We start from the raw sequence: 23374 nt of genomic DNA on the forward strand, positions 1-23374 counted from the left end.
CAATGTGCATTTAAAATGTACATATTGAATCTTAGTTTAAGCTGCTTATCTAAGCTGACCATATTCTGACTTAGTATTTTTGAATGAGCATGAGTTGTCCTCCTGATACTGACACTGCTTGCTGTTGTATATTGGAAGACAGAATTGTTTTGACCTGGTTTTAGCTTGATTTAAATGTTGTTGCTGTGTTCATTAGCAACTCTTCCAGGTTGTTTTTTGAGGTGCATGAAAGATGTAAATGTACATCTCTCATTCCAGGAACACCGTATTTGTTCTTCTTGAATATGCACTAGGCTCCTTCTAGATGAAAACAGATGAAAATGCACAAAATGAGAGCTTACAGTCTGTGCGTGTTTCCTGCTAATGTCCTTAATGTTATCACTCAGACTTTAGCTGCCCATATTTGTTTTGATTGCCCCATATTCCCTGTTGATTAAATGATGGGGAGATGTTATTTCTACACAACAAACGGCTGTTCCCTTTACAATTGTAATTTACCAAAAAGCCCACTTCATTTCACTGCATTGATGGCATCTCATGTTCTTTCTCCAAGCTAATCTCTGCACAAGCATTTTGAGTGTAGTAGTCTTTCTAAAAAGAAGTCATTCCTCTAGTATTGTGATAAAGTACTGGTGTAAGTATTAATTTCAGAGAATGATGAGGAAAAGAAACAACCTTTTAGTTGTAGTGATAACAGCCTTATTTTTTTTCCCTTGGATGGATTTCTTTAGTTGGGGAGAGCCGGAAAATTGATTTCTTATTGTTTTCAGGATTTGTTTTCCAGCACTACAAATGGCCTTTTTGTTAAAACGAACTTTTTGCCCTCTTCTTTCTTTCTGATTCTGGCTTGTTCTCTTCAGAACATTGTTAATCTCCCCTAAAAAGGGCCCAAACACCAGTCTGTCATTGTCACTGTCAGGAGATTATAATTTAAAGCCACTATTTCCTATTCCCCATGAACAAGGCTATGTTTAGAGTACTTAATTATTGGAAAGAAACATTGATGAGCAAGGCTTAGCATGATTTATAATGATTTGGGTATTGCAGAGGTTTTAGCAAAGATTGCTTTCATTGCTTTTATCATCTTCTGACTAGCGCTAGTAACTTAGTATTTAATGTATTTGAAGGGTGCATATTTACACATTGCCTTTGGTTCTGTTCATGAAAAATTTCTGCACTTCCCACTAAACAATTACTGTTACCAGTGCTGCTCTGTGGATTTATATCAACTGCAGGCATTGTCAATGACACCACTGCAGGCAGAAGCTTTCTTTAAGAGGAAACGTAGAATTCTGGCTTACAGGCTGGCTTTAATATTGGTGTTAATACAGTTTGAGGTTTTACAGAATAGCTTAATATTTTCAGAGGATGTCTTGTAATTCTACCTCTTCTGTTACTTTGGGGGAAGACTCTTAAGACTGAAATGAAAAGGTCAGTTCAATGGCTCTTTATCTTCCTTGCTGATGTTTTATATGTTGTGTGGGAAATACCTGTAGTTTAAGAGGACTTCAGCATTTTCAGGTCACTTTGTTCTACATTTCTGTTGTAAGCACAAACTGTACAGCACACTTGGCTCTTGATCAGACTAAATCTGATGAGATTTAGTTTTCTAGGTTAGTCTGAAAAGTAGAATAATGAATAACAAAATGCTCCCATTCATGGGATGAGAATATGATCTTGCTTGGGCTCTGGGTTTTTTTTTTTTTGAGCAGGAGAGGAAATTCAGCTTCACCAGTAAATTTTGTGTATGAAGTACTTTTAGGAAGAGCTATTTGTAGACTTCGGTAATTGGAGTAGAAAGGGAAGTCCATCGTATGCATTTGGTAATAGTAGGAACACAAATGATGTCATCCAGATAAAAGACTACAGCTTTAAATACAAAAGTGAATTCCTTTATAAATACCTGAAACATCCTAAAAAATCAGCAGGAAAGATCCCGTTAAAATAATCTTATGATGTCATTCTTGTATTATACCAAGAAACCTGTGTAACAACACTTGTCGGTGAAGCTGTGGTGTGTACTTTAGTACCAGATAGCCATATTTAGGTTCTGTCTTGTCCGCTTTCATTATATATGTGTAAACATCATATTTTTAATTTAAGTTAGCTTAAGTTAGCCAAGGATATTTCACCCAGATACTAAATCATTTATTGAAGTCACAAGAGGTCTGTTTCAGAAAGAAAATACACAAGTGGTGTGGATTTAATCTAAAATGTAAAACATTCTGCCTTGACCCAACCTTATTTGTAACCTGAGAGAGAGGTTTCAAATGCTCTAAGAAAATAGTGTCAGATATAATTCAAGGAAAGCTCTGAAACATACTTCAGCTGTCCCTGCCTAATTGGCCCTTCAAGGGAATAGTGCACACTAAACAAGTGTTTTGGAATTAAAATCTGTTATCTCTTAACAGAACAAGCCATTGAGAGCAGCTCTTTAAACCTGTTTGATTTTTGCAGCATGTTCCTCATGTTTATTGTGGTTTTAATGCACTTTTTGGTTTTATAAATGTAAATACAGCAATAAAAAGGAAGAGTTGATCTGTTTAAGCAGATTATAGTAATTACAACAGCACAAGTTGATCTTTTTAATGCCAAGTGACAGGAGTCCCACGTATAAACTGCAAACCAGACATCTTACCCTTCAAAGCCATCAAAGCCACCTTCAACAATGTAATAATGCAGGGCTTAATTTTTGCAGTAGTCAGTTTATTAACACAAAGTGGTGAACAGTAATGAGTTCTGGGCAACATCTCTTTGGAAGAGAAATGCTGATACAAGAAACACTCAAGTCTGATACAGCATGGGCCTCATGAAAACCTATTTTATTCTGCTAGTTGTCTTATTAAGGCTCTTCCTATTTCAAGTTTACTTTGTTCCTTTGTCTTCCAGAAGTTTATAGATACACCGTCACTTCAGAGTAGTTTGTCTTTCTCTTCTTTCATGATCAGTTTTTAGTAAATGTGAACAGGACTGATTGCTTAAGCAATCTCCAATGATTCCTTCATGGCAAAGCTCTTCTACCATGTTAAAAGGTTAATTTCAGTTCTCTGCTTTCATTTGTTGCCACTGCTGGGTGTGCACGGTTTGAAGGCTGGGAGCTCCTCTTAGGGATGGCTGGTTCACAGTTGGGAGATTTTATGAGAGGAGAGAAAATGTCATGTAAATGTTCTGGAGCAGAGCAAGTAAGTTGGCTCAGACAGCTTCTGCTGTTGATCAGTGTCTGTATTGTTAACAGATGTCTGTGCATTGCATCAATAAGTAATAAAGTGCTTGTTTGTAGTAACTGCCAGGAGGCAGTGGTTTTGTGGGTTCAGTGTATGGCTTATCAAGAAAAATCTATATCCGTATCAGATGGGCAAAGAAAATACTAGGACTCTGTTTTAATGTTTAGTTTCAGGACAGTGAATTACTGAAAGAGAAAATAATGCATTTCCTTTTCAAGTGGGACTATTTATCCATGGATCTCTTTACAACAGACAATTGAAAGAATCCTCATTTCTTCTTCCAGCTCTATGAATAGGCTGTCACTCATTTGTACTGGCAAATGTTCATAGACACCCGTCTACTATACACTGCCTGGAAACAATAATGCTCACTGATCTAGTGGTGGTGAAGCAGTGCTGATGGGCAGATGGCCTGGTTTTCCTGGAAAAATGCTAAAAACTCTTTGCAAATTCAGTTTCCTGTCAGTTGTTTTGAGGATGTCATTGGCTTCTGCTGTAGAATGTCTAGAAAGCTGTCAATTACAAATGTAGGAGATGAGTTTTGCTGGGGTTGGACAATGCATCATTTGTCATCCCTACCTAATTGATGCTGCTAGTCAGCTTTTGTTTTCTGTCGTCACTGAAAGGTTCTTGAAGCTTCCCTTTCCTGGTAAAGAGCTTTTTCTTTCATGAGACTCTATCTACATTGCTAGGATTTGATACACACTTAATTTGAAAACACTGTATGTATGATAATGCCCGATTTTAATTTCTCTTGGTCGTTATATCTTCAAAGTATCTTCTCATCAACTCATTCTCATCAGGCAAAACTGGACAAGACCCCTCAATGGATATTTAGGGGTCTTTGGTGTATTTGGATAGGATTTGGATATTAGGATTTCCTAGGAATTAGTACAAAGGAAGCATTGTTCCTTCTTTACTGTGAGAGTGACAGAGCACTGGAACAGGTTGCCCAGGGGGGTTGTGGAGTCTCTTACGTTGGAGATATTCAAGGCCCAGCTGGACAAGTTCCTGTGTGATGTACTCCAGGTTACCCTGCTCTTGCAGGGGGGTTGGACTAGGTGATCTTTTGAGGTCCCTTCCAACCCTTGGGATTCTGTGATTCTGTGATTGTTTCTCCTTCCCATATATTTATTACTAGATGAAACATATTGCTGATAGTTCTTTGGATTTCTGTAGTTCATTCTTCTCTGGGAAAAACCTGGTATCATTGTCACTTGGCTTTTATCTTAAACTTGTGTGGCTTGTAGCTGGTGTTAATGGCTTGTTCAACTTTATTTAAATCCAGTGCTATTCTGGGAAGAGTGTTACTACAGGGGATACTTAAATAGTGTGGATAATGTGGGAGGAGTAAGAAATGCTTGCTTTTATTTTCTTAACGCATGCAAACCTCCCACAAGTTGAAATTATATAGAGGGCATTCAGAGAAGTAAACCAATCATTCTTACTAGTGTTATCTCTAGGGAATTTCTTTCACATCTGTAATCTATATAGAGCATTGCATTTATTGACCAGAAATAAGTCAGTTACACAGTATTTATTCAGGTGTTTTGATTTCTGAGATGCTCCCCTGAGCTTTCTTGAAGGTTGGTGGCTCACACAGCTTAAATTCAAGTATATGGAGATGTGAAGTATTTTTGCTATCTCTGCACAAGGTAGTGTTAACAAAAAAAAGATCTTTTCCAAGCACACTGCCAGTAATTAAAACCTTTAGTCTTAGATGTGTGTGGCCTCCTAAATGGGAGTAGTTTCTATTGCTGTCATTAAGATATTGCCATTTTATGGTGTACATGTCGCATACATTTCAGAAGAGTATTCTTTCCTATTTAGATCTAGGCTACTACTTTGTTTCTGGACTGTGCTTATGGTTAATACTACCTTTCTTTTATATCATTTCAGGAGTACGATGATGGCTATGGAACTGCTTATGATGAACAAACCTATGATTCCTATGATAACAGCTATAGCACTCAAGCACAAAGGTAAGTCTTAATCTGCTGTTATCTACATTTGAAATATTCTACAGTTGGGAAGTTAGTTTTACTTTCCATTTCTTTCAATTTCATCTTTACCAGAAAAAAATCACTAAATGTTATCTCTAACAAGCCTTTTATAAGATTTCTGTCTAGTATCACATAAGTACAAGTCAAGTTACTGAGTGACCAAAAAGAAACAGAAATGAGAACTTGAATCAGTTTTAGTGATGCTGAATCATAAATCTGAAACATAAGAGCTGATTGTGTTTTTCTTGCTGCTTAAACATGGTTGTATTTGTCTTTACTTGGCTGTAAGAAAAAAGAGAGCATCCTTTTGGTTTACTCCTCTGTGGAATTGTCTTTGTGACTGATCCGAATCTTTCTCTGTGTTTTCCTTCTCCCACTTCATTCTCAGCAGTGTTTTTAAGCACTTATGATTTATTTTCTTCACATTTTGTTTCCTTAAAGAGAGTTGCTCTTTGGAAACTCCATGAATTACAAGGAATACTAATGTGTTCCAATTATGGGGAAGTGCTGTGTAGCACAAATTACTTGTGTTAGGTGATAGTTTGAACTTAATGGCAAATATCACATGACACATTTAGAAGCTTGGCTGCTCATCCCCACTGTTTGGTCCTTCTAATGTGCATGGCTGGAAAGGGAACTTTGTGCACCTGTTACTGAGTTATAAATTATCCTCACTCTTTTTTGCTTAGACCAAGCATTCCTAGTTTTATCAGTAGCAGATTCTGTAATGTCATTGAGAATTTCTTGAAACTTGTATGGCAATGAACTTTAAATGACTGAAGTAAGAATGTTGAGAAAATGGTTAAAATACTATAGTCCTGCATTACTGCTTTGGTGGTTTGGGGTGACTGGAGCTTCAAACTTTGCCCACTGGGAAAATGACAGTAGGAAAGGGTGATAGGACAAGGGAGAATGTGTTTAAACTGAAACAGGGGAAATTCAGGTTAGATATAAGGAGGAAGCTGTTTACTGTGAGGGTAGTGAGGCACTAGAATGTTGCCCAAGGAAGTTGTGCATGCTCCATCCCTGGCAATGTTCAAGGCCAGACTGGGCAAAGCCTTGGGTGACATGGTTTAGTGTGAGGTGTCCCTGCCCGTGGCAGGGGGGTTGGAACTGGATGATCTTAAGGTCCTTTCCAACCCAAACCATTCTATGATTCTATGATACTGGTGGCTATTGTGATGTTGATAAATAGGTGCTACTTAATGTTTTACCTTCTGCTAAATATTTAAGATTTCTACAGTGTAGTTTTATCTGAAATGGTGCAGAACTATTCACAGCAAAGTTGAGAACAAAGCTGTTTATACCTGACATCTGCTTTGCTATAGTGTTGATATACCCAGCTTAAATTTTGTTCTATAAATGAGTATTTTCCTGTATACAGTAACTTAATATGAAAAAGCTTAGTGGAGAGTTAAAGTGTCATTATTGCTGAGAACTAACAGAATGAAAATACCTTTGTGTCTGATACTTGGCTCCTACAGAGTCTTGCAAGCTACCAAATAAGAATAATATGACTTAAGAAAGCAGCAATGTAGGACCTGCAAAACATGAGGCTCTGTAGAATGTTACATCTAGAGAGCAGCTGTTGGTAATGGACTTTTTCCAGAAAGAAAATTACCAAAATAGTCCTCAACTTTTATGTTGGCAATTCTGTTCTGTTTTACTGCTTCTAGTGTTGGTAAATGGGTTTATTGCACACAAACATTTGGACTTCATTACAAAGTCATTTGTCTGAGCCAAAACTAAACATTACTTGGATCTGGTTTTTTTTCCATGTTAAGGTTTTCACTAATTTTCCTTTGAACTGAAATTAGCAAAAAGCACATCTCCTGAAAATTGAAATTGCTCTTGTAAAGGACTAGTACATAAGAGTATGCGTAATCTTAGATATACTATGTATACATACTTAACCATCTGGAAGGAGATATATCATAAAGTTATCACTCTTTATGTTTTACCTGTATAATTACCTATATATGTATTGTACCACAATACCTGTACTGCTAGATTGTGTTGAAGTCATGAGCTTCTGAATGATTACTTCATTCCCCCAACCTTATGAAGTGTTGCATGGTAAAAGAAAACAAGAAATGATTCACTTGTATGTTTCTCATGGGGTATTGACATTGATTTTTCTGGCATAATTTCTGGCTTGGCAAAAATTTTTGGGATTGTATTGGCAGGCAGAAAGTAATAACTGTAAACAGCCATCTGAGCTACGTAGAGCAGCATTCCTATCTTGAATCTGAATAGCAAATAGCCCATATTGCAAAATGCTGTTCTGTAACCGCTAAGAGATTTATCATTTAGGTGCACTGCAATGCCCTTACTACTATGAAGGAAATTAGGGAAAAGCGTTTTTATCATTTAGCTTTACATCATTCAGGATATTTTGCCTCATAAGGCATGGAAGGAGAAGGCATTTGCACATAGAGGGCATTCACATGTTTAAAATATATCATTTGTGTGACTAGCATGTGAAAAATAACTTTTATTTGTAAGTTGAAAGTAGTAATCCTAAGAAATTAATATCAAGACATACTAGAAACACTGTTAATCTAGAAGATTGTGCTATTGATATTGTTATTAAAGAGGAAATTTGAGAGCTATTAAACTGAAAAGAGGGTTGCTCATCAAATTCTCAATAGCTTTTCAGTATGTGAACCCTTTTCCTGCACTTCATCAAATTTGTTAATGTTCACACGTGTGCATTGTGTACAATGCATGTGTGATAAAGACAGCTGAAGTACTCATTTTTGTTTAAAAGCTTTTGCTGATACTGATTCTTCTGTTAAAGGTGGAAAATTTCAATAGAATTGGAAATATCTCTAGAAATCTTCTAAATGTATAAGATGCCATTGCATTACAGTACATCTATGATATCTGTGTACAGGAATATATTCTTCAACTTTGACTGTTCAGTACAACAAGCATGACCCTCCTTTATTGTTTGTAATTTTGCCATTTCCAGTATATCTCCTGGAAACAACCGAATCTTATTCACTAGGATGGGTGATATGTTCAGATATAAAAACCAGCAAACTCTATTTCTGTGTGCATTGCGGTAGTCGGGACTTCGTATGCCTCTACAAAGACTTCCTTTCTACAACCCAACTGCTTGCTGCTACCAAGTAATGTTTACTTAAAAGTTTAATGGTATTTTATTTGATGTTGTGTGAGACATTATTCTTGCTTAAGCGTGGCAATCTGACGCTTCAGATAAAACCTATCACAGCACTAATAGGGAGAGAAACATCAGAGTGTTCTCCAAGTTCTCATCTATCTTAATGCCTTGTAATCCTATAAAAAATTGTTTTCCTCTAAAGCATTTTCTTGCCCACAGTTGTTTTTGTGCAACAAAGCCTCAAAGAGAGGATGTCTTTTAACAGAAGTATTTTTCATGGACAAAAAGACTTCAAAATATCCCTTGGAGCTGTACTAAGCTTGACTAAACATCTTAACTGATTTATTTTTAGAAGAGATGTAATTAAATTGTGTATAGTATTTTGCAGAGGATTGCTAGATATTTATACCAGGATAAAGTGGGATGGTTCATCAGCTGGGCTTTCAATATTGTTATAATAGCAGAAAACAAAATAGTTCTCAAATTCTAAAAACCAAAGGGTAGCAAACACTTAGCGGAGACCTGATCGCCATGTTCCAGTATTTAAATGGTGGCTACAAAGGAGATGGAGACTCCTTTTTTACATGGAGTCACATGGAAAAGACAAGGGATGATGAGCACAAGTTACTCCTGGGGAGATTCTGGTTTGGGCAGTGGAAAATTTTCACAATGGGAACAATCAGCCATTGGAATTACCTTCTCAGGGAAGTGGTGGATTCCCCAGTGTTGGACACTGAAGATTGAGCTGGACAGAGTGCTAGGGCACCTAGTGTAGATCATGCTTTGCCAAGGTAGATTGGACCAGATGATCCGTGAGCTCCCTTCCAACCTGGTATTCTATGATTGTAGAGTAGCTGAGACAGTTTTACCATAATAGAGCTGTCAAAAGCTGTTATCATTTATGGTTGATACTCAATGCCTAGCTAAGGAGAGCAGCAAGGTCAGACAATGTTACAGTCGTGCAGGGCAGATTTCACATGCAGTCAGCAATTCTTCCATAAACCTTCTTCCATATACACATGTAATACTTTAACATGGGCAATTGTACAACAGACTTTCTTGGAATTCTGCGATTTGTGGTCTAACATAAGTGTGAAAGACCATACTTGTGATTCCTAGTGCTGATGATTGCCTATGTCAGATGCATGTAGACTTGTCAGCTTTCCTCACCAGCTTGTATGCATACTTTCACATGCTAGCTGACTCTTAAAGGACTTCCCCAAGTCTGTCTAGACCTGTAATTCTTTACTTGGATTTACTGCAGAAAGTAGTGTGTTAATGGCCTGATGTTAATGCTAGATCTGTGAACTTTCATAGTAGAATTGAAGAGTATTGTGGAGGAAACAGGAGCATTTAGTTGGGTCTTCATTTAAATTTGTAGATAAGTTTAAACATTTTCAGCATGAAGAAAAATGAATCTATTTAAGTCTTTGAAATATGTTTCAAATTGAGCAAAAGTGGTTTTGTCCCTTGCTGGCTCCACACATGATCCACACTAGTGTGTGCAAAGACAATAATACAGTGAAGGGAAATGGATAGTAATAAATCAATTGTCACTGTCAGTTCAGTGTTTAATGTTCTCTAGAATACATAAGATTTATCACTGAGGAATTGTAGAATAATGGTAGTGTATGGAAACAAAGTCCACCAGGGAGATGTACTACATCATTCGGATTTAGCGCTGCCATCTGCTTAATAGCATTGAGATGACTACAGAGGTACTTATGATCAACCGTTCATAGCAGTGACAGATGCTGCAGAGAGTTAACATGCCAGAGAATGAGTTTTGTTACTGAAATTCGGATTATGTGACAGGGTTGCTGAGAAAGGGGGCTGGGTTTGTTACCTCTCCAACAGCACTGAAGGTTTACTGTGTGCTTTTAAGTTTACTATCAAAAGAGAATGGCTAACACAGTTACTGTAGTACAAAAAAGGAAGCGGAGAGAGTCCCATCTGTCTGCTTCATGGCACTCAGAAGTTTCAAGTAACTTCTTTAAGCTTGTCTGTGAGCATTTAAAACTTGATATTTTTCCTAGAGAGAGACAAAAAGCTTTTGTCTAGCTTCATTGGTTTTTTGCATACAACATACATCAGCAGTTCTTGACTATAAGAGGAATACTATGTACAACTATATGCCTGTGTCTGTTTAGGGGCAAGTCCTTCAGTAGTGTCATAGTAATGTCATTTTGTGTTAAACTATAACAGTAAAACTGTTTTATATCTTCAGTCAGGGCAATCTCACCTTTATTCTGTTGCAGAACTTAATCTAAACAGTGATATAAAAGGGGAAAGATTGAGTACTCAAGGCAATTGCTGGCTTTGTCTAAAGCTTCCTGCAATGTTTTCTGTTGTCCACATTTGCCTGTTAATGCTATAGATTTCTCTTGGCAACCACCACTGTGCCATTGGCTTAAACACTGTTTCTCAGTTGCTGGTCTTGCATACCTAACACTAATTGCTACCATCTCAAATCATACCAAAATGTGATACACTCAAATGATTGCAAGTAGCCTGTAAGCCTTAGAGCCACCTGGTCAAGCTAATCTGAGTTGAGGGAATTGGCATCTTCTCTTTAGTATACCTATGTTTATTCGGTGCCTCTAATTTATTCTGTTTATTGCTTAATATGCCTGGGAGTGAGAAGAACATGCTGCGACTTTATTTCAGCTCATTTATCTAAAAGCATAAAAAGATAACTACCTACATGGTAATTCCTAAGCATGTTGAAAATGCAGTGTTGTGCACACCATGCTGTGAGGCTGCATTCTTTACTGTTCGTTTTAGCAGTGACTGATTTAAGCCATTAAATTCCTTCAAAAACTATGCACGAAGACCCCATGGTTTGCAAGGTTGAGTTTTGTAGCTTGTGATACATACATAAGAACTAAGTAACTGGATATCAGGTTGAAAAGAGAATTAAACCACCTTGAAATCTAGCAGTGGCTGTTGTTCAACTGATGCCTAAATAATAGAACTAAATTGGTTTGCTGAAATCCGTCAAATCTTTAAATCCCTGGTTTTATGTCCTTCAGTTTTGAGGGAAGTTGATTCCCAGTATTTAGTTCTTGGCAAAACCTTCGTTTTCCATTAGGAGCTCAAATTTTCAGGTGTGTTCTGAAACTGCTTAGCAGCCATACGAAAGATGGTGACATTGCTGTTTATAGGAGGAGGATTTTCATAAAGAGCTGAGAGTATGGATTTGAAATTGGCATATGGAGATGTTGCTATTGGTATTTGAAAGTTAATTGCTAACACTTTGTTTGTGATGCTCAGTGTTTTAAATTTACATTGTTAGGTTTGTCAGCAATCATGCATTTCCAGGATGTATAAATATGCATTATATGCAAAGCAGTGTCTGTTACTGTAGCTTTTCAAGATGTAATTGTCTCAATTTTACTGCTAGTAGCTGTTTGTATTTTGTGCTCTTACTTGTAAATCAAATCAATCCACAGCAGTTTGATTCCTGGAGGTAGTGCACATGGCTAGTACTCTGTAATTGTTGCTTGTGCACACCTGGTGTGTATGAGCTTATTGGAGGTTATAATTCTGTGCCAATAAAACCTAAAAAACTTTAGCATAAACAAGCTAATCTATCTTTGATCTGAAAATCCCTGCTGTGTGGTTTCCTGCTTCATTTTAATGCTTATACTTAGGAAGAGATCTTCTTCAGTGTTTTTCAGGTCTAGTTCTTCACATTCAGATAAATGTGTTTGGTTTTTGTTTTTTTTTTTACCTGCTAAAATATGACAAAATAAAATAATGGGTTTAAACTGAAACAGGGGAAGTTCAGGTTAGATATAAGGAGGAAGTTCTTTACTGTGAGGATGGTGAGGCACTGAAACAGGTTACCTGAAGGAAGTTATGAATGCTCCATCCCTGGCAGTGTTCAAGGCCAAATTGGACAGAGCCTTGGGTGAAAGTCCCTGCCCATGGCTGGGGGTTGGAACTGGATGATCTGAAGGCCCTATCCCACCCAAACCATTCTATGATTTCGGAGTGCCTCAATAGCACATACAGGTTTAATTGTGTGCCAAGTGCAGATGTTTAAATTCCTTAAATATCTTTACAAAAATCTGGTTTGAAACCTCAGTAAGCAGGAATAGGACTAAGGCAATTGGAGTGATGGAAAAAAACATAACAAGTATTGTATGTCATGGTGCACTCAATTTTGGAAAAGACTCTAAGAATCCTCATCACGTTGACATTAATAGATTCTATCCCTTTCAGAAATGCTAGATTTCCTTTTCATTTGTACTAATTATACTTGGTAAAATGCTTTTTAGATAGAAAAAAAATACATGGTTTTCTTCATGGCTTCCATATTGAATGTAATTATAATGATGCCTAAATGTTTAGGAAACAGTCAACATGCTATGTTGGCTTACTAACAGTAATTGAAAATTGTGGTTTTCTCTCTAAAACTATCCTGTGGTACTTGGTTTGCTTTCAAGAGGATAAAAGTATTGCTTCTTTGGTAAGGAAATATCTATTTAATTGGGCAACATTAGGAAAGGGAGATGGCTGCAGGGAAGTCTTAAAATGGTCTTGTTTCTCCTCTGTTTTCTAGTAGAAAGATAGCTGTAAATTGTACTTTTAAGCACAGTTTTGGTATCATTCAGGTGGTATGAGAAGCATGGTTTAGTAACAGCCAGAATTTGAGGTTTATCATGGTGTAATTGTCAGGTGATAATTGTATGTAATGCACTTGAAACACACTGGTAGAAGTAGTAGAACCCACATAAGGCCAAGAGACGGGTCAAAATGAATTGAATTTGTCCTCAACACAAGAGAAATCTGACTTACTGCACTTGCAGAGGCAAAGCTTGGACCATGCTGATGTAAGGTGCTTTAGGAAACATCTCAATATGGTAGTGCATTACTTTTAAGGTCTGACAGACTCTTCTGATTATACAGCCCTGGAAACAATCAAGTATAATATTTCTTTAACCAAACACATTTCTTGATGGTTTTTTGGTTATGATCAAAAAAACTGGGACAGAATATTTTTTCTCTTAAGTGCTCCTCAATTTCAGCTGATGAGTAAGGGTATCAAATTTGTAGGAAACTGGTGAAAGTTGTGCTGTCCCTTCAATAAATTAGAAAGACAAGAAGGTTGATGTATGTCTTAGTAGTGCTTCTAATGACAGAATGGTGATTTACCATCTGTGCAGCCTTTATGGATGATGAGGTATTAGAGGCAGTGTTGTTGTGTACTCCAATCTGTGACAAGTAACATCTCAGATCTCTAACAGCATCTTAGGCAGGACTCAAGGGATAACCAAGAATTAAATGGAACAATGCCCACAACTCTTTGCAGTATTGCAGTGGATTGTCTAAAGTTTCTTTGACTGACTGCCCATGGCAGGGGGGTTGGAACTAGATGATCTTAAGGTCCTTTCCAACCCTATTCTGTGATTCTGTATTTCTGTGATACCTGTCAAACCTTCAGTCTTCTGCTTACTCTGTCCTGAACAGGCTTGTCTGTGTGGAGAGAAAGGGGAGAAAATGTGTCTTTTTCTAATGTTAATGTTGCCTCACACCTCTGTTCTCAGTTTAGCAGTTGGAACACATTTGGTACGCACCCGGATAGTTTAACATTTTGTTCTGGGTTCAGCAGTAGCGGTCATTTTTTTTCTCCTTAGTAGCTGGTGCAGTGCTGTGTTTTTGATTTTCATCCTGGGAACAGCGCTGATAACACCGATGCTTTTAGTTGCTGCTCAGTAATGTTTAGTCTGACCAAGGACTTCGTGAGCCTCATGCTGTGCCAGGGAGGAGGGGAAGCCAGGAGGAAGCAGAGACAGGACACCTGACCCAAACTAGCCAAAGAGGTATTCCATACCGCAGCACGTCATGCCCACTCTATAAACTGGGGGCAGTTACCCAGAAGGGCTAGATCACTGCTTGGATCAGGCTGGGTATGGGTCGGCGGGTGGTGAGCGGTTGTATTCTCTTCCCTTGTTATTTCCCTTATCATTATTATTATTGGTGGCAGCAGTAGTGATTTGTGTTATACCTTAGTTACTGGACTGCTCTTATCTCAGCCTGTGGGAGTTACATTCTTTCAGTTCTCCTCCCCATCCCTGCGGGAGCAGAGTGGGGAGGAAATGGGGGGGAGTGAGCTGCGTGGCTGACTGGGCTTAAACCATGACACACTTCCAGTTTAGTTTCCTGTTAGCAGTGTAGTTCACTTCCCCAACTGCTTTGCAAACCAGACAAATGTGATGTAGGGCAGCTGGGATTTAGTTCAAATTCACAGATCAAACCAAAATGCTGATGTTTACAAAGCCTGAGATTTTTTGTTTTTCTGCTGGTGCTTTTTTTCTTTTACTTCTGCTGGTGCTTTTCTTTTGTTTTTTTGGCAAAATGTTGACATTTAGCATTTCTGATCTCTAGGAATGGATTGTTGCTGTATGTCTATGATTCTACTCATAGTTTCAAGGTAAAGCTCTGTGTCCCTGGTGTTGCTGTTCCTGAGAAGCCTTATTTGTGCTTTGTGCTTCAGTCACTTCTGCTACTTGCCATTTACCTTTCCTGTTTTGAGTGATGAGACATGGGTGGAGTGGGGGAAAAAGACTGAATGAGTTTAGCCAGCAGTAGTGGCATTTCAGATGGTAAAGCTGTTAGCTCTAAGGAGCTGTGCAGAGTTCTGCTAGGAATATGTAGATACAGTTCTGTGCTGGGTAGGGAACACCAGAATGCAGATGCCTCTGAGGGCATTTCACTATTTAGAAGTGAATTTTATTACAATTTATGCCATAAAAAGTCATTTCCAAATAGTGATAGCTAAGGGAATCCTTGAGGGGGCACTCTGGCCATCTTTTATAGGTAATGGATTTGTTATGAGTATTGTCTGTATGAGTACAATGGGATGTAAGTTAAGGAAGATCGCATCATTTTTCTCTATTTTGTAAAGCTTTCATATATGTCAGGTGCATTGAGATCATTCTTTTTACAAATACAAACTGAGATGTAGGGATTAGAGTATGTACCAGAACCTCGTGCTAGGAAGTAGCAGAACTGGGCATTAAATAAAAATCTATCTGCAAGATGAAAGATGTGGATCTCCTCTTGATAACCTGATTTTATGCTATCCTGCTATGTGCTGGGTTACAGAATAAGCTGTTCTAGTAATCCACAAAAGCATTAACAATGTCTCAAACGCAGAGTTGAGTACAATTATGGTATTATAAGAAGCTTCACTACAGTGATTGTTGTCTCGACAATAACATTTGGGACACTCTTCCTGTTCACTGTTGATGGATGTTTTTTGGTATCAGAAGCAGCTGAGCATGAAGATCTGATAGGAAGAGGCTTGCCCTTATGGGAGGGTTCTATTCAGAACTGAGCGTATCAGTCAGGGTCTGCCTCTTGCTAGAGATCCTCATTTATACTTTCTGCTCCCCTGTTCTATGTGATCAGTGTGTAGAAAGACAAAGGTGATGCTTGTGGAGCTCCTCTTAGCACAAAAGGAAACCTTGCTGTTTGGAAGGGGGTTTTCATCCCTTTCTGAAACTGCCCTGGCTTCTATATAAAAGGATCAGTCACAAAGTGATGCCCATGTGCAAAAGAGAGCAGATGTTGTTTTCTGGTTTTCCCTACTAATCATTACAAGAAGCTGAACTGGTTGCAAAGCCTGGTTTTCATCACTGAAGATGAAGAAACTTTCAGTTCCCTCAGTGCTTAAATCCAGTAGCCAGGCTTGTCAGTGCTTAAGTCTGGGCTTATCCAGTAAATTCTAAGCTTTCAGACACCTTTTACTCTCCCCTTTGCAATCAGGCTCCCTGCCATACTACTTTTGTCTCAAACACAGCAATGGCATAATGTTGATGCTAAAAGATGCCTGTATCAAATCTAAAGAGCTGTGGCAATTGTATTTATTAATCACCTTATGTTTTGACTACCTTTATCCTTTCTTTGGAGATACCACTGACCACTTGCACTGCGTTTTTGACATGCTTGTTCTACAGTTGTCCCAGAAGTAGCCCAGTGACCTATTCTGACCCCTTTGTGAGTGTTAGGTCAAAACTCTACCATTGTTATCTGTCCCAAGAGAATATTCTAACTTGTCTAGAAAGAATAAGCTAATAGTTAATACAGTATAAAAGGTGAGACTAAGACTTTACCATCGTATCAAGAGCAGTTACTGCGATTGGGGTTGTTTCTTCATAAAGATATGGGGTTTTTTCAGTATGGTTTGTCAAGGTATTTTCAGAAACAATCAGCTTAGCAGGAAAGCCTGAGAAATTCAGGTCATTTCATAAGACCTTTGAAGGCTTATGTTGAACACCTCTAAATTAAAGTATTTTAAGACACTTCTCACAGCACAGTGGTTCTGGAGAAATGGCAGGAAGCTTCCCAGTCCTCCGTGTTACCAGATAAAAAAGCTTCTCTGAGGCTTGACTTTATCAGTGATGCAATGTTAAAATCTGAGGCTGCTCTTCTCAGGCTGTTTCCTGAGCATGGAAGAGGTGCTTCCCCCTGGCTTTAAACTATGGAAGCCTCACTTCACGCTTCCTCTAAGCATTGTAGGATTAATGGCTAGCCCTCGACAATTAGGCAGTTGGTTTATTGTTGTTTGCTAATCCTTCCATATCATCAGGTGGTTCCAAGTTTTTATATTGGCATGAAAAATCCAAGTGTGTTTTACTTTGCCATCTCTGTCTTCTCTTGTGTCAGCCCAAAGACATTGTGCTGGCATGGGATTCAAAAGAAGTTAAATGAGGAGATAAAAGCAAGGGTTCTATGTACAAAAGATGTGAATTGCAGCCAGTACTCCAGTGTTGACTGCACTTGTACTGTTTACTTGATGGTTAGGAAGATGCTTGAAAACTGACCTGACTATAGCATGTAATGCAGTTATCCCCCTACAAAGTAAATAACTGCAGAAGTAAAAATTAAGATAATTGAAGAAAATGGCCTCAAGACATTTCACATAAGAAAACACAGGAATTCAAAGCAGACTCCAGGTTTAGTCTTGCTGAGTTAAAAAGGATAGGATCCATGGAATGCTTTTCCTGGAGGGAGGCACATGAGGATAAAGAAAATGTTTTGTTCTCTTTTTCTATCAGGCAAAATGAAAAAGAACAGGGAGAAAAGGGCTTTCCTTGCAGAATAAATCCATTAAAGAGAGATAGTTTGAATAGTTGGTCAGAATGCTAAGCTGCTGGAGAACCTATATAAAACCCTTATAAATGTCAAGGATGCTTTTGCCACATTGACATCATGCCTTCTGTCCAGAGGAGGAATTATGTGATATAGCTACTTAATACCTCACAACAGAATTGACCTTGGCTATCTCGGTTAATGAGTTCAAATGTACAATCTGGGAAGAAGCTTGGTACTGCGGGTTCTTTTGACTGAGTTTCCTTTTAGCAGGCGATTGCTTTGGAGAGGAAACAAGTTTTGTAAGCTGTAACTTCCTATACAATACTAGATTTTCCTCTAATTCCTCTAAAAGCACAATTATCTTTGGTCTTGGTTATGAATTCCATGAGCTATTCAGACTGTTAGAGATGAAGCAATCTTCAAGGTTTTCTTTTTACCAAGAACTCCTTACACCCATGTGCATGTACCCTTTTCTTTGGATCATAGTCTTTAAGTTGTCTTATCTGAACTTTTGCATTTGTTTAACATACAGTTCAACTGAGAACATTGGCATTCTTAATAGAGCACAAATGAAAGCAATCTATGTATGAAATTGCACTAGGCAACTTGTCTTCCCATTGTAACATGTGCTTTTTGGACAGATTATTAATTCTGAAGGGTTTGTTAACAGAGATGGGTCATGAGATGATAGACTTCCAGTATAAGTAAAAGAGGGTTTTTCTCTCTGATATTTATTCATTTTGCAGTTTATATGCTGTAAAATGACTTTTTTGTTGTTTAGTAGCTATTTTCTATGAAATGAAACTCTACAAAAGTCATTCTGACAGGTTTGACAGACACAGGGATGGGCTCAGCTGCTATAGGCTTCTAAGCTTGATGACAGCCTTAAATAATCAAGTGCTGTGTGGAAGGATAGTGAATGTCAGTTTTAAGTTGGTTGTCAGAGTAAAGCTGCTGCAGGGCAAATTTGTTATTTCTTACGCTTCAAACTTTGACCTTGTTATTCTGGGGTCCCCAGCACAGGACTGACAAACCACAGATAACATTAAGGCTTATACAGATACCTTTTTGTATGTGCACTTCATAGCGCATTCTGGTTAAGTTTTTGTTTAGGAAGCCTTATAGTAGCAATAATGAGTACTCAGCCACACTTTCCAGATATACATTTGCACATACATTAGATATACACCAGAAATGTGTTAAATGCTCCGTCCCTAGCAGTGTTCAAGGCCAGGTTGGACAGAGCCTTGGGTGAAATGGTTTAGTGTGAGGCTTCCCTGCCCATGGCAGGGGTGTTGGACCTGGATGATCTTAAGGTCCTTTCCAACTCATACCATCCTATGATTCTGGCCTTGATTATTCTGTGGGATTTAAAACCTTGTAGTTAAAATAAAAGAAACTAAAACACCAACAACCCAAATGCAACAAACTATTGCTAATTCATATTCAGGCTATAAATTGCTTTTTCTCTCAGGTTTTTAATTTGTTAGCAATCAATCTAATGATAGAAAACTTTTGTCAATATTAGTAATTACCTGCAAGTGATCATATGTTAGCTATTTCCTTCTCACTCACAAGGTAATGCCTTTATAGCATCATTTTAGAGTATCTTCCAAATATTATCAGCCCTGGCTCTGGCTGTGGTTAGAAAGAAGAGGAAAGAAGCAATTAGACTTGCTTTTGGTGTCCTACAAACATGTCTAATAGACTTCTGTCAACTGTGTAAAAGACTATATATATTTACATGAAATACGAAAGCATAATGGGAAGGTAGTATGTAATAGGACTTGTTCTTCAGTTTCCATTCAGTGGTCTTAATACACATATAAATGCTGTCATGAAACTAAAGACTTTTTCACTATGGTTGATGGTATACTTTTGAATCCTAACAATCCCAAATTCCTGCTTTCAACTCAGTTCCTATTGTTACTTATCTGCCTGTTAAAATTATAGTGTTTACATAGAGGTACATTTGTCTTGAAGACACTTAAGTAACTTGCTGATGAGAGGTTTATATAGTTGCTATGTCCTTTAGTGTTATTTCTATCAGTGAATTCAAAGATGCAAAGGCAAAATACCAGGCAACAGTAGGTAATAAGTTTGACAAATGAATTGGTTTGGTACCTATGCCTCCTACTCTTCCTTCGTTGGCAACTGTAAGATCTTCAACGTTCCCAACTCTATGATTTTAAATATAAAATTCCCACATCCACATTTACACTGTGGATCAGGGGCTCAATGATGGAAAAACATCCTAATGAAAGCAAATACAGTTTCTCTTCTAATTAATGACCAAGCAGGATGTACATTTGCACTGTCACATGGGTGCTTACCTGTCTTGTCTTAGGACATGTCTGTCATCCTTTAAGCTTTCTTCTTTTCAAAGGTAGAATGCGTTATGATAAGCACTGCTTAAAATGTAACTGCTTTTCTTGTTCTGTTTCCCTCCTCTCATACAGTGGAGCAGATTACTATGACTACGGCCATGGACTGAGTGAAGAAACATACGAATCTTATGGTGAGTAGCTTTGTAAGCTAAATGACTACAGTAGTACACTCTTGGAAAGATACAATCAAAGAAGAACTTCCATAAGGCAAGCTTCAGCTCTGCACTGGATAACAGATGTTCAGGGATCCCTGCATTGCCACATTGATCTTTGTGTTGTTGTTGAGAAAAATACTGAAGGGGATGTCTGTGGTGTCTCAGTGAACACAGTTGTGTGAAACTAAAGTCAAGGAAATAGAAGATCAGAGTCTAAATCAAGTATCCTTTTCCTGTCATGTTCAATGAGATTTAAGGGAAAAACATGGGGCATAGGACGTTTTTTCAGGAGCTGTTTGCAGCTGGAAGCAAATGCTGCTAGTGTGGTACAACTGCCCACACTTGCTAATGGTAAGCAGCTTAGTGCAAGGTAAGGACATGCTGAAGTTCTCAGTTGAGTCAGGGCCTAATTGAGTGCATTTTAGACTCGTATGGTCTTTTTGTATTAGTTAACTTTCATGCATCAGTGTTGGGAAATCGAGCAGGGAGTCATTATGTAAAGGTTATGGAAGCACTTTGGGTAGCTAATAGACATGAGGGCAGTGGGTTACTCATATGGAGACAAAACAATGCGTAATGAAGCAAAAAACATATGCCAGTGCTAAAGATCACATTTTTTTCATCTAGAAGTGTGGTAGTGACAGCTTAATTAAACAAAATCTGTTATGGATTAGGAGCATAAAGCATACTGAAAGGCACCTTTGCCTAAGGGATAAATGTTAAATCTCTGGTGAGAGATCAGAGAAATCTGATCTAGATCTCTCAAATCTCAAACATTGGAGGACTGTTAGTAACTAGTGTGAAGGAGTTGTGATTCTGGGTTATGGATGCCTCAGTGATTTTAGAGCTCTACTTAGTTTTCTGTGGTGTATTTCTTGACCTCCATGTGTAATGCTTCCTGCTGGGAAGTAAAATGACCTCAACTAAATTGTGATAAATGCAGCTCATACAGGAGTTTACTCAACGTTGCCTGGTTAATCTAATTATTTTGCTTAAAGGGAAAGTCTGTTCATCAGAAGAGGTCACCTAAAATTCCTCTATCCCCCAGCACTTTCAACTGGTGTTGATAGGTGTTTGTGTGTATATATATATGTCTCTTTTTATTTCAGCATTAAAATAAAACTATTTTCTGTTATAAGCCTAAGACTATTTTGTGAATGTAAATTTGATGGGGAGGAAATATATGAAATTGATTAATGTAGATGGTTCCCCATCAGCCTGTGTGGGCTGTGGTATTTAAGGTTGAAAATATGGATTTTTTTCATTGCTTTTGCCTTTAAAGTTGGTTTTGCATTTATCAAAGCACAGCCACTCAGAATATTAAGTGATGTATTTACTTGAGAGGAAGACTATAAATACCTTGAAGAATGATTATGGGTTACAGCCATGGAAGTTCTTGCAAATACAAGTAGTTATCCATGTTATTTAAATAGCTGACCTTCAAGTGCATCCTTAAATGCAGAGTTATATACTAACAGTCATCCTTACAGTATGTAAAGAACACTAGGTGCCTCGAGTTAGGAATTCATAAGGCTGTATAGTGAACAGGCAGCTGCCTAGTGTTGGCCAAGAGGAAACACAGATTCCCAGGAAGTACCTAAACTTTTCCTCCTGAGAAGCTCACTTGCCAGTCCAGAGAGATGAATATCAGCATTTTTAGGATTCGGATCCCTGAATGGCACCAAAATGTAAGCTGATATAAAGGTGACTTTATCCAACAGAGGTAGGACCAAATGCTTGAAAAGGAGCAAGTATTCCCCTTAAACTGTAACCAGCTTTACACTTAAACAGTTCCTTGCAGTGGTGCTTAGAAGCACCATTATTGTTAGGCTAGGGTTCTCCTTGCTTAATACAAGCCTTGCTTTCTGTGTGGTGAAGCAGCACAAGAGGTTGCTTCTCGTGTATGCTGCTGTTACCAGATTCCTGTGCAACTTGCCTGAGGCACAACCTTAGTTCTTCCAGTCTTATACCAAGTCTGAACTTTTACCTCTCAGGCAAATGTTCTGGCCACAAAGGTATGATGTATAGAATCATAGAATAGTTAGGGTTGGAAAGGACCTTGAGATCATCTAGTTCCAACCCCCCTGCCATGGGCAGGGACACCCCACACTAAACCATGCCACCCAAGGCCTCATCCAACCTGGCCTTGAACACCACCAAGGATGGAGCATTCACAACTTCCCTGGGCAACCCATTCCAGTGCCTCACCACCCTCTCAGTAAAGAATTTCTTCCTTAGATCCAGTCTAAACTTCCCCTGTTTAAGTTTTAACCTGTTACTCCTTGTCCTGTCACTACAGTCCCTCATGAAGAGTCCCTCCCCAGCATCCTTACAGGCCCCCTTCAGATACTGGAAGGCTGCTATGAGGTCTCCACGCAGCCTTCTCTTCTCCAGGCTGAACAGCCCCAACTTTCTCAGCCTGTCTTCATATGGGAGGTGCTCCACTCCCCTGATCATCTTCGTGGCCCGCCTCTTGGAGGAGGCTCTGCAGGCAAACACCTACAGTTTAAAAACTAAAGTAGTTAGGATAAGACTTCTATGAAGAAATTGTGAAATTGGACCCTTGACTTACGGGATTCTTGTCACCAAATTTCAGCTATCAACTATCTGAGCAAGTTACCATTCAAAGTGCAGGGTTCTTTGAATGTTGACTTTATTTTAATTGGCTAGAAAGACAAAGTGATGCCTGTGTGTTAGATTACAGTACGTTTGGATTCCAGCCTTAGCTTCCAGATTGCATTGTGTTCACGTGGACACCTCTCTTCTTAGGGCAGGGCAATTTTCCAAAAGTTAGATAAGGAAATACATAGCACTGTTTTCAGGTGTATTTGCTTTTTATTTGGGAAGGGGTGGTGTTTGTGAGTGGCTTTTGTTTTCTTTGGGTTTTTCTTGTTGTTTTTTGGGGGATTTATTGTGTGTGTTTTGGCTTTTGCCTTTTTCTTCAGGGATGATTCAGTACTCTGGTGTTTACTTAATTGAAGTATACCCAAGTGCTGTTTCATTATGCTGTTCATATGGTCCTGTGTTTTCCCTCTTGTAAATACCTGGCACAGTATGACCCTAAATTAAGACAATACTTTGCTACCTTCTGTTAGTATTTATTACCACTAAAATGTGATAGGATTATGAACTGTTAAGTACAGCACAAGTTTAAAAACTTCTTTCATTGTCAATTCAAACAAGCGATTTCCCTTGCTCTCAATACTTTTATAATCTGCCTTTGTATGTCTTGCATTTTAGAGGAAGTGTATGCTTACAGTGAGGCTGGATATTGCCCCTAGATTATTGGAAGCTACAGGTGTTCGTGGTGATACTGGAGGCTTTTAGCTATTGGATTGCATATCTGAATTAAGCCTAAATTAGTACTGATGCC

At 38.3% G+C, this 23374-nt stretch overlaps 1 protein-coding gene across 1 annotated transcript in view; it reads left to right on the forward strand.

Moving 5' to 3' along the window:
• The window catches only part of KHDRBS3 (KH RNA binding domain containing, signal transduction associated 3), a gene marked incomplete at both ends in the record, with an annotated part of 85186 nt that overhangs the window by 61355 nt on the left and 457 nt on the right, over positions 1-23374 (forward strand). The window contains 2 exons of the mRNA XM_080610764.1: positions 5124-5206; positions 19919-19977. Of these exons, the coding sequence (XP_080466890.1) occupies positions 5124-5206; positions 19919-19977 (142 nt within the window). The remainder of the gene's footprint in view (positions 1-5123; positions 5207-19918; positions 19978-23374) is intronic.

This window comes from Psittacula echo (genome assembly GCF_963264785.1).
Source record: "Psittacula echo genome assembly, chromosome: 2".
Lineage (NCBI taxonomy): Eukaryota > Metazoa > Chordata > Aves > Psittaciformes > Psittacidae > Psittacula > Psittacula echo.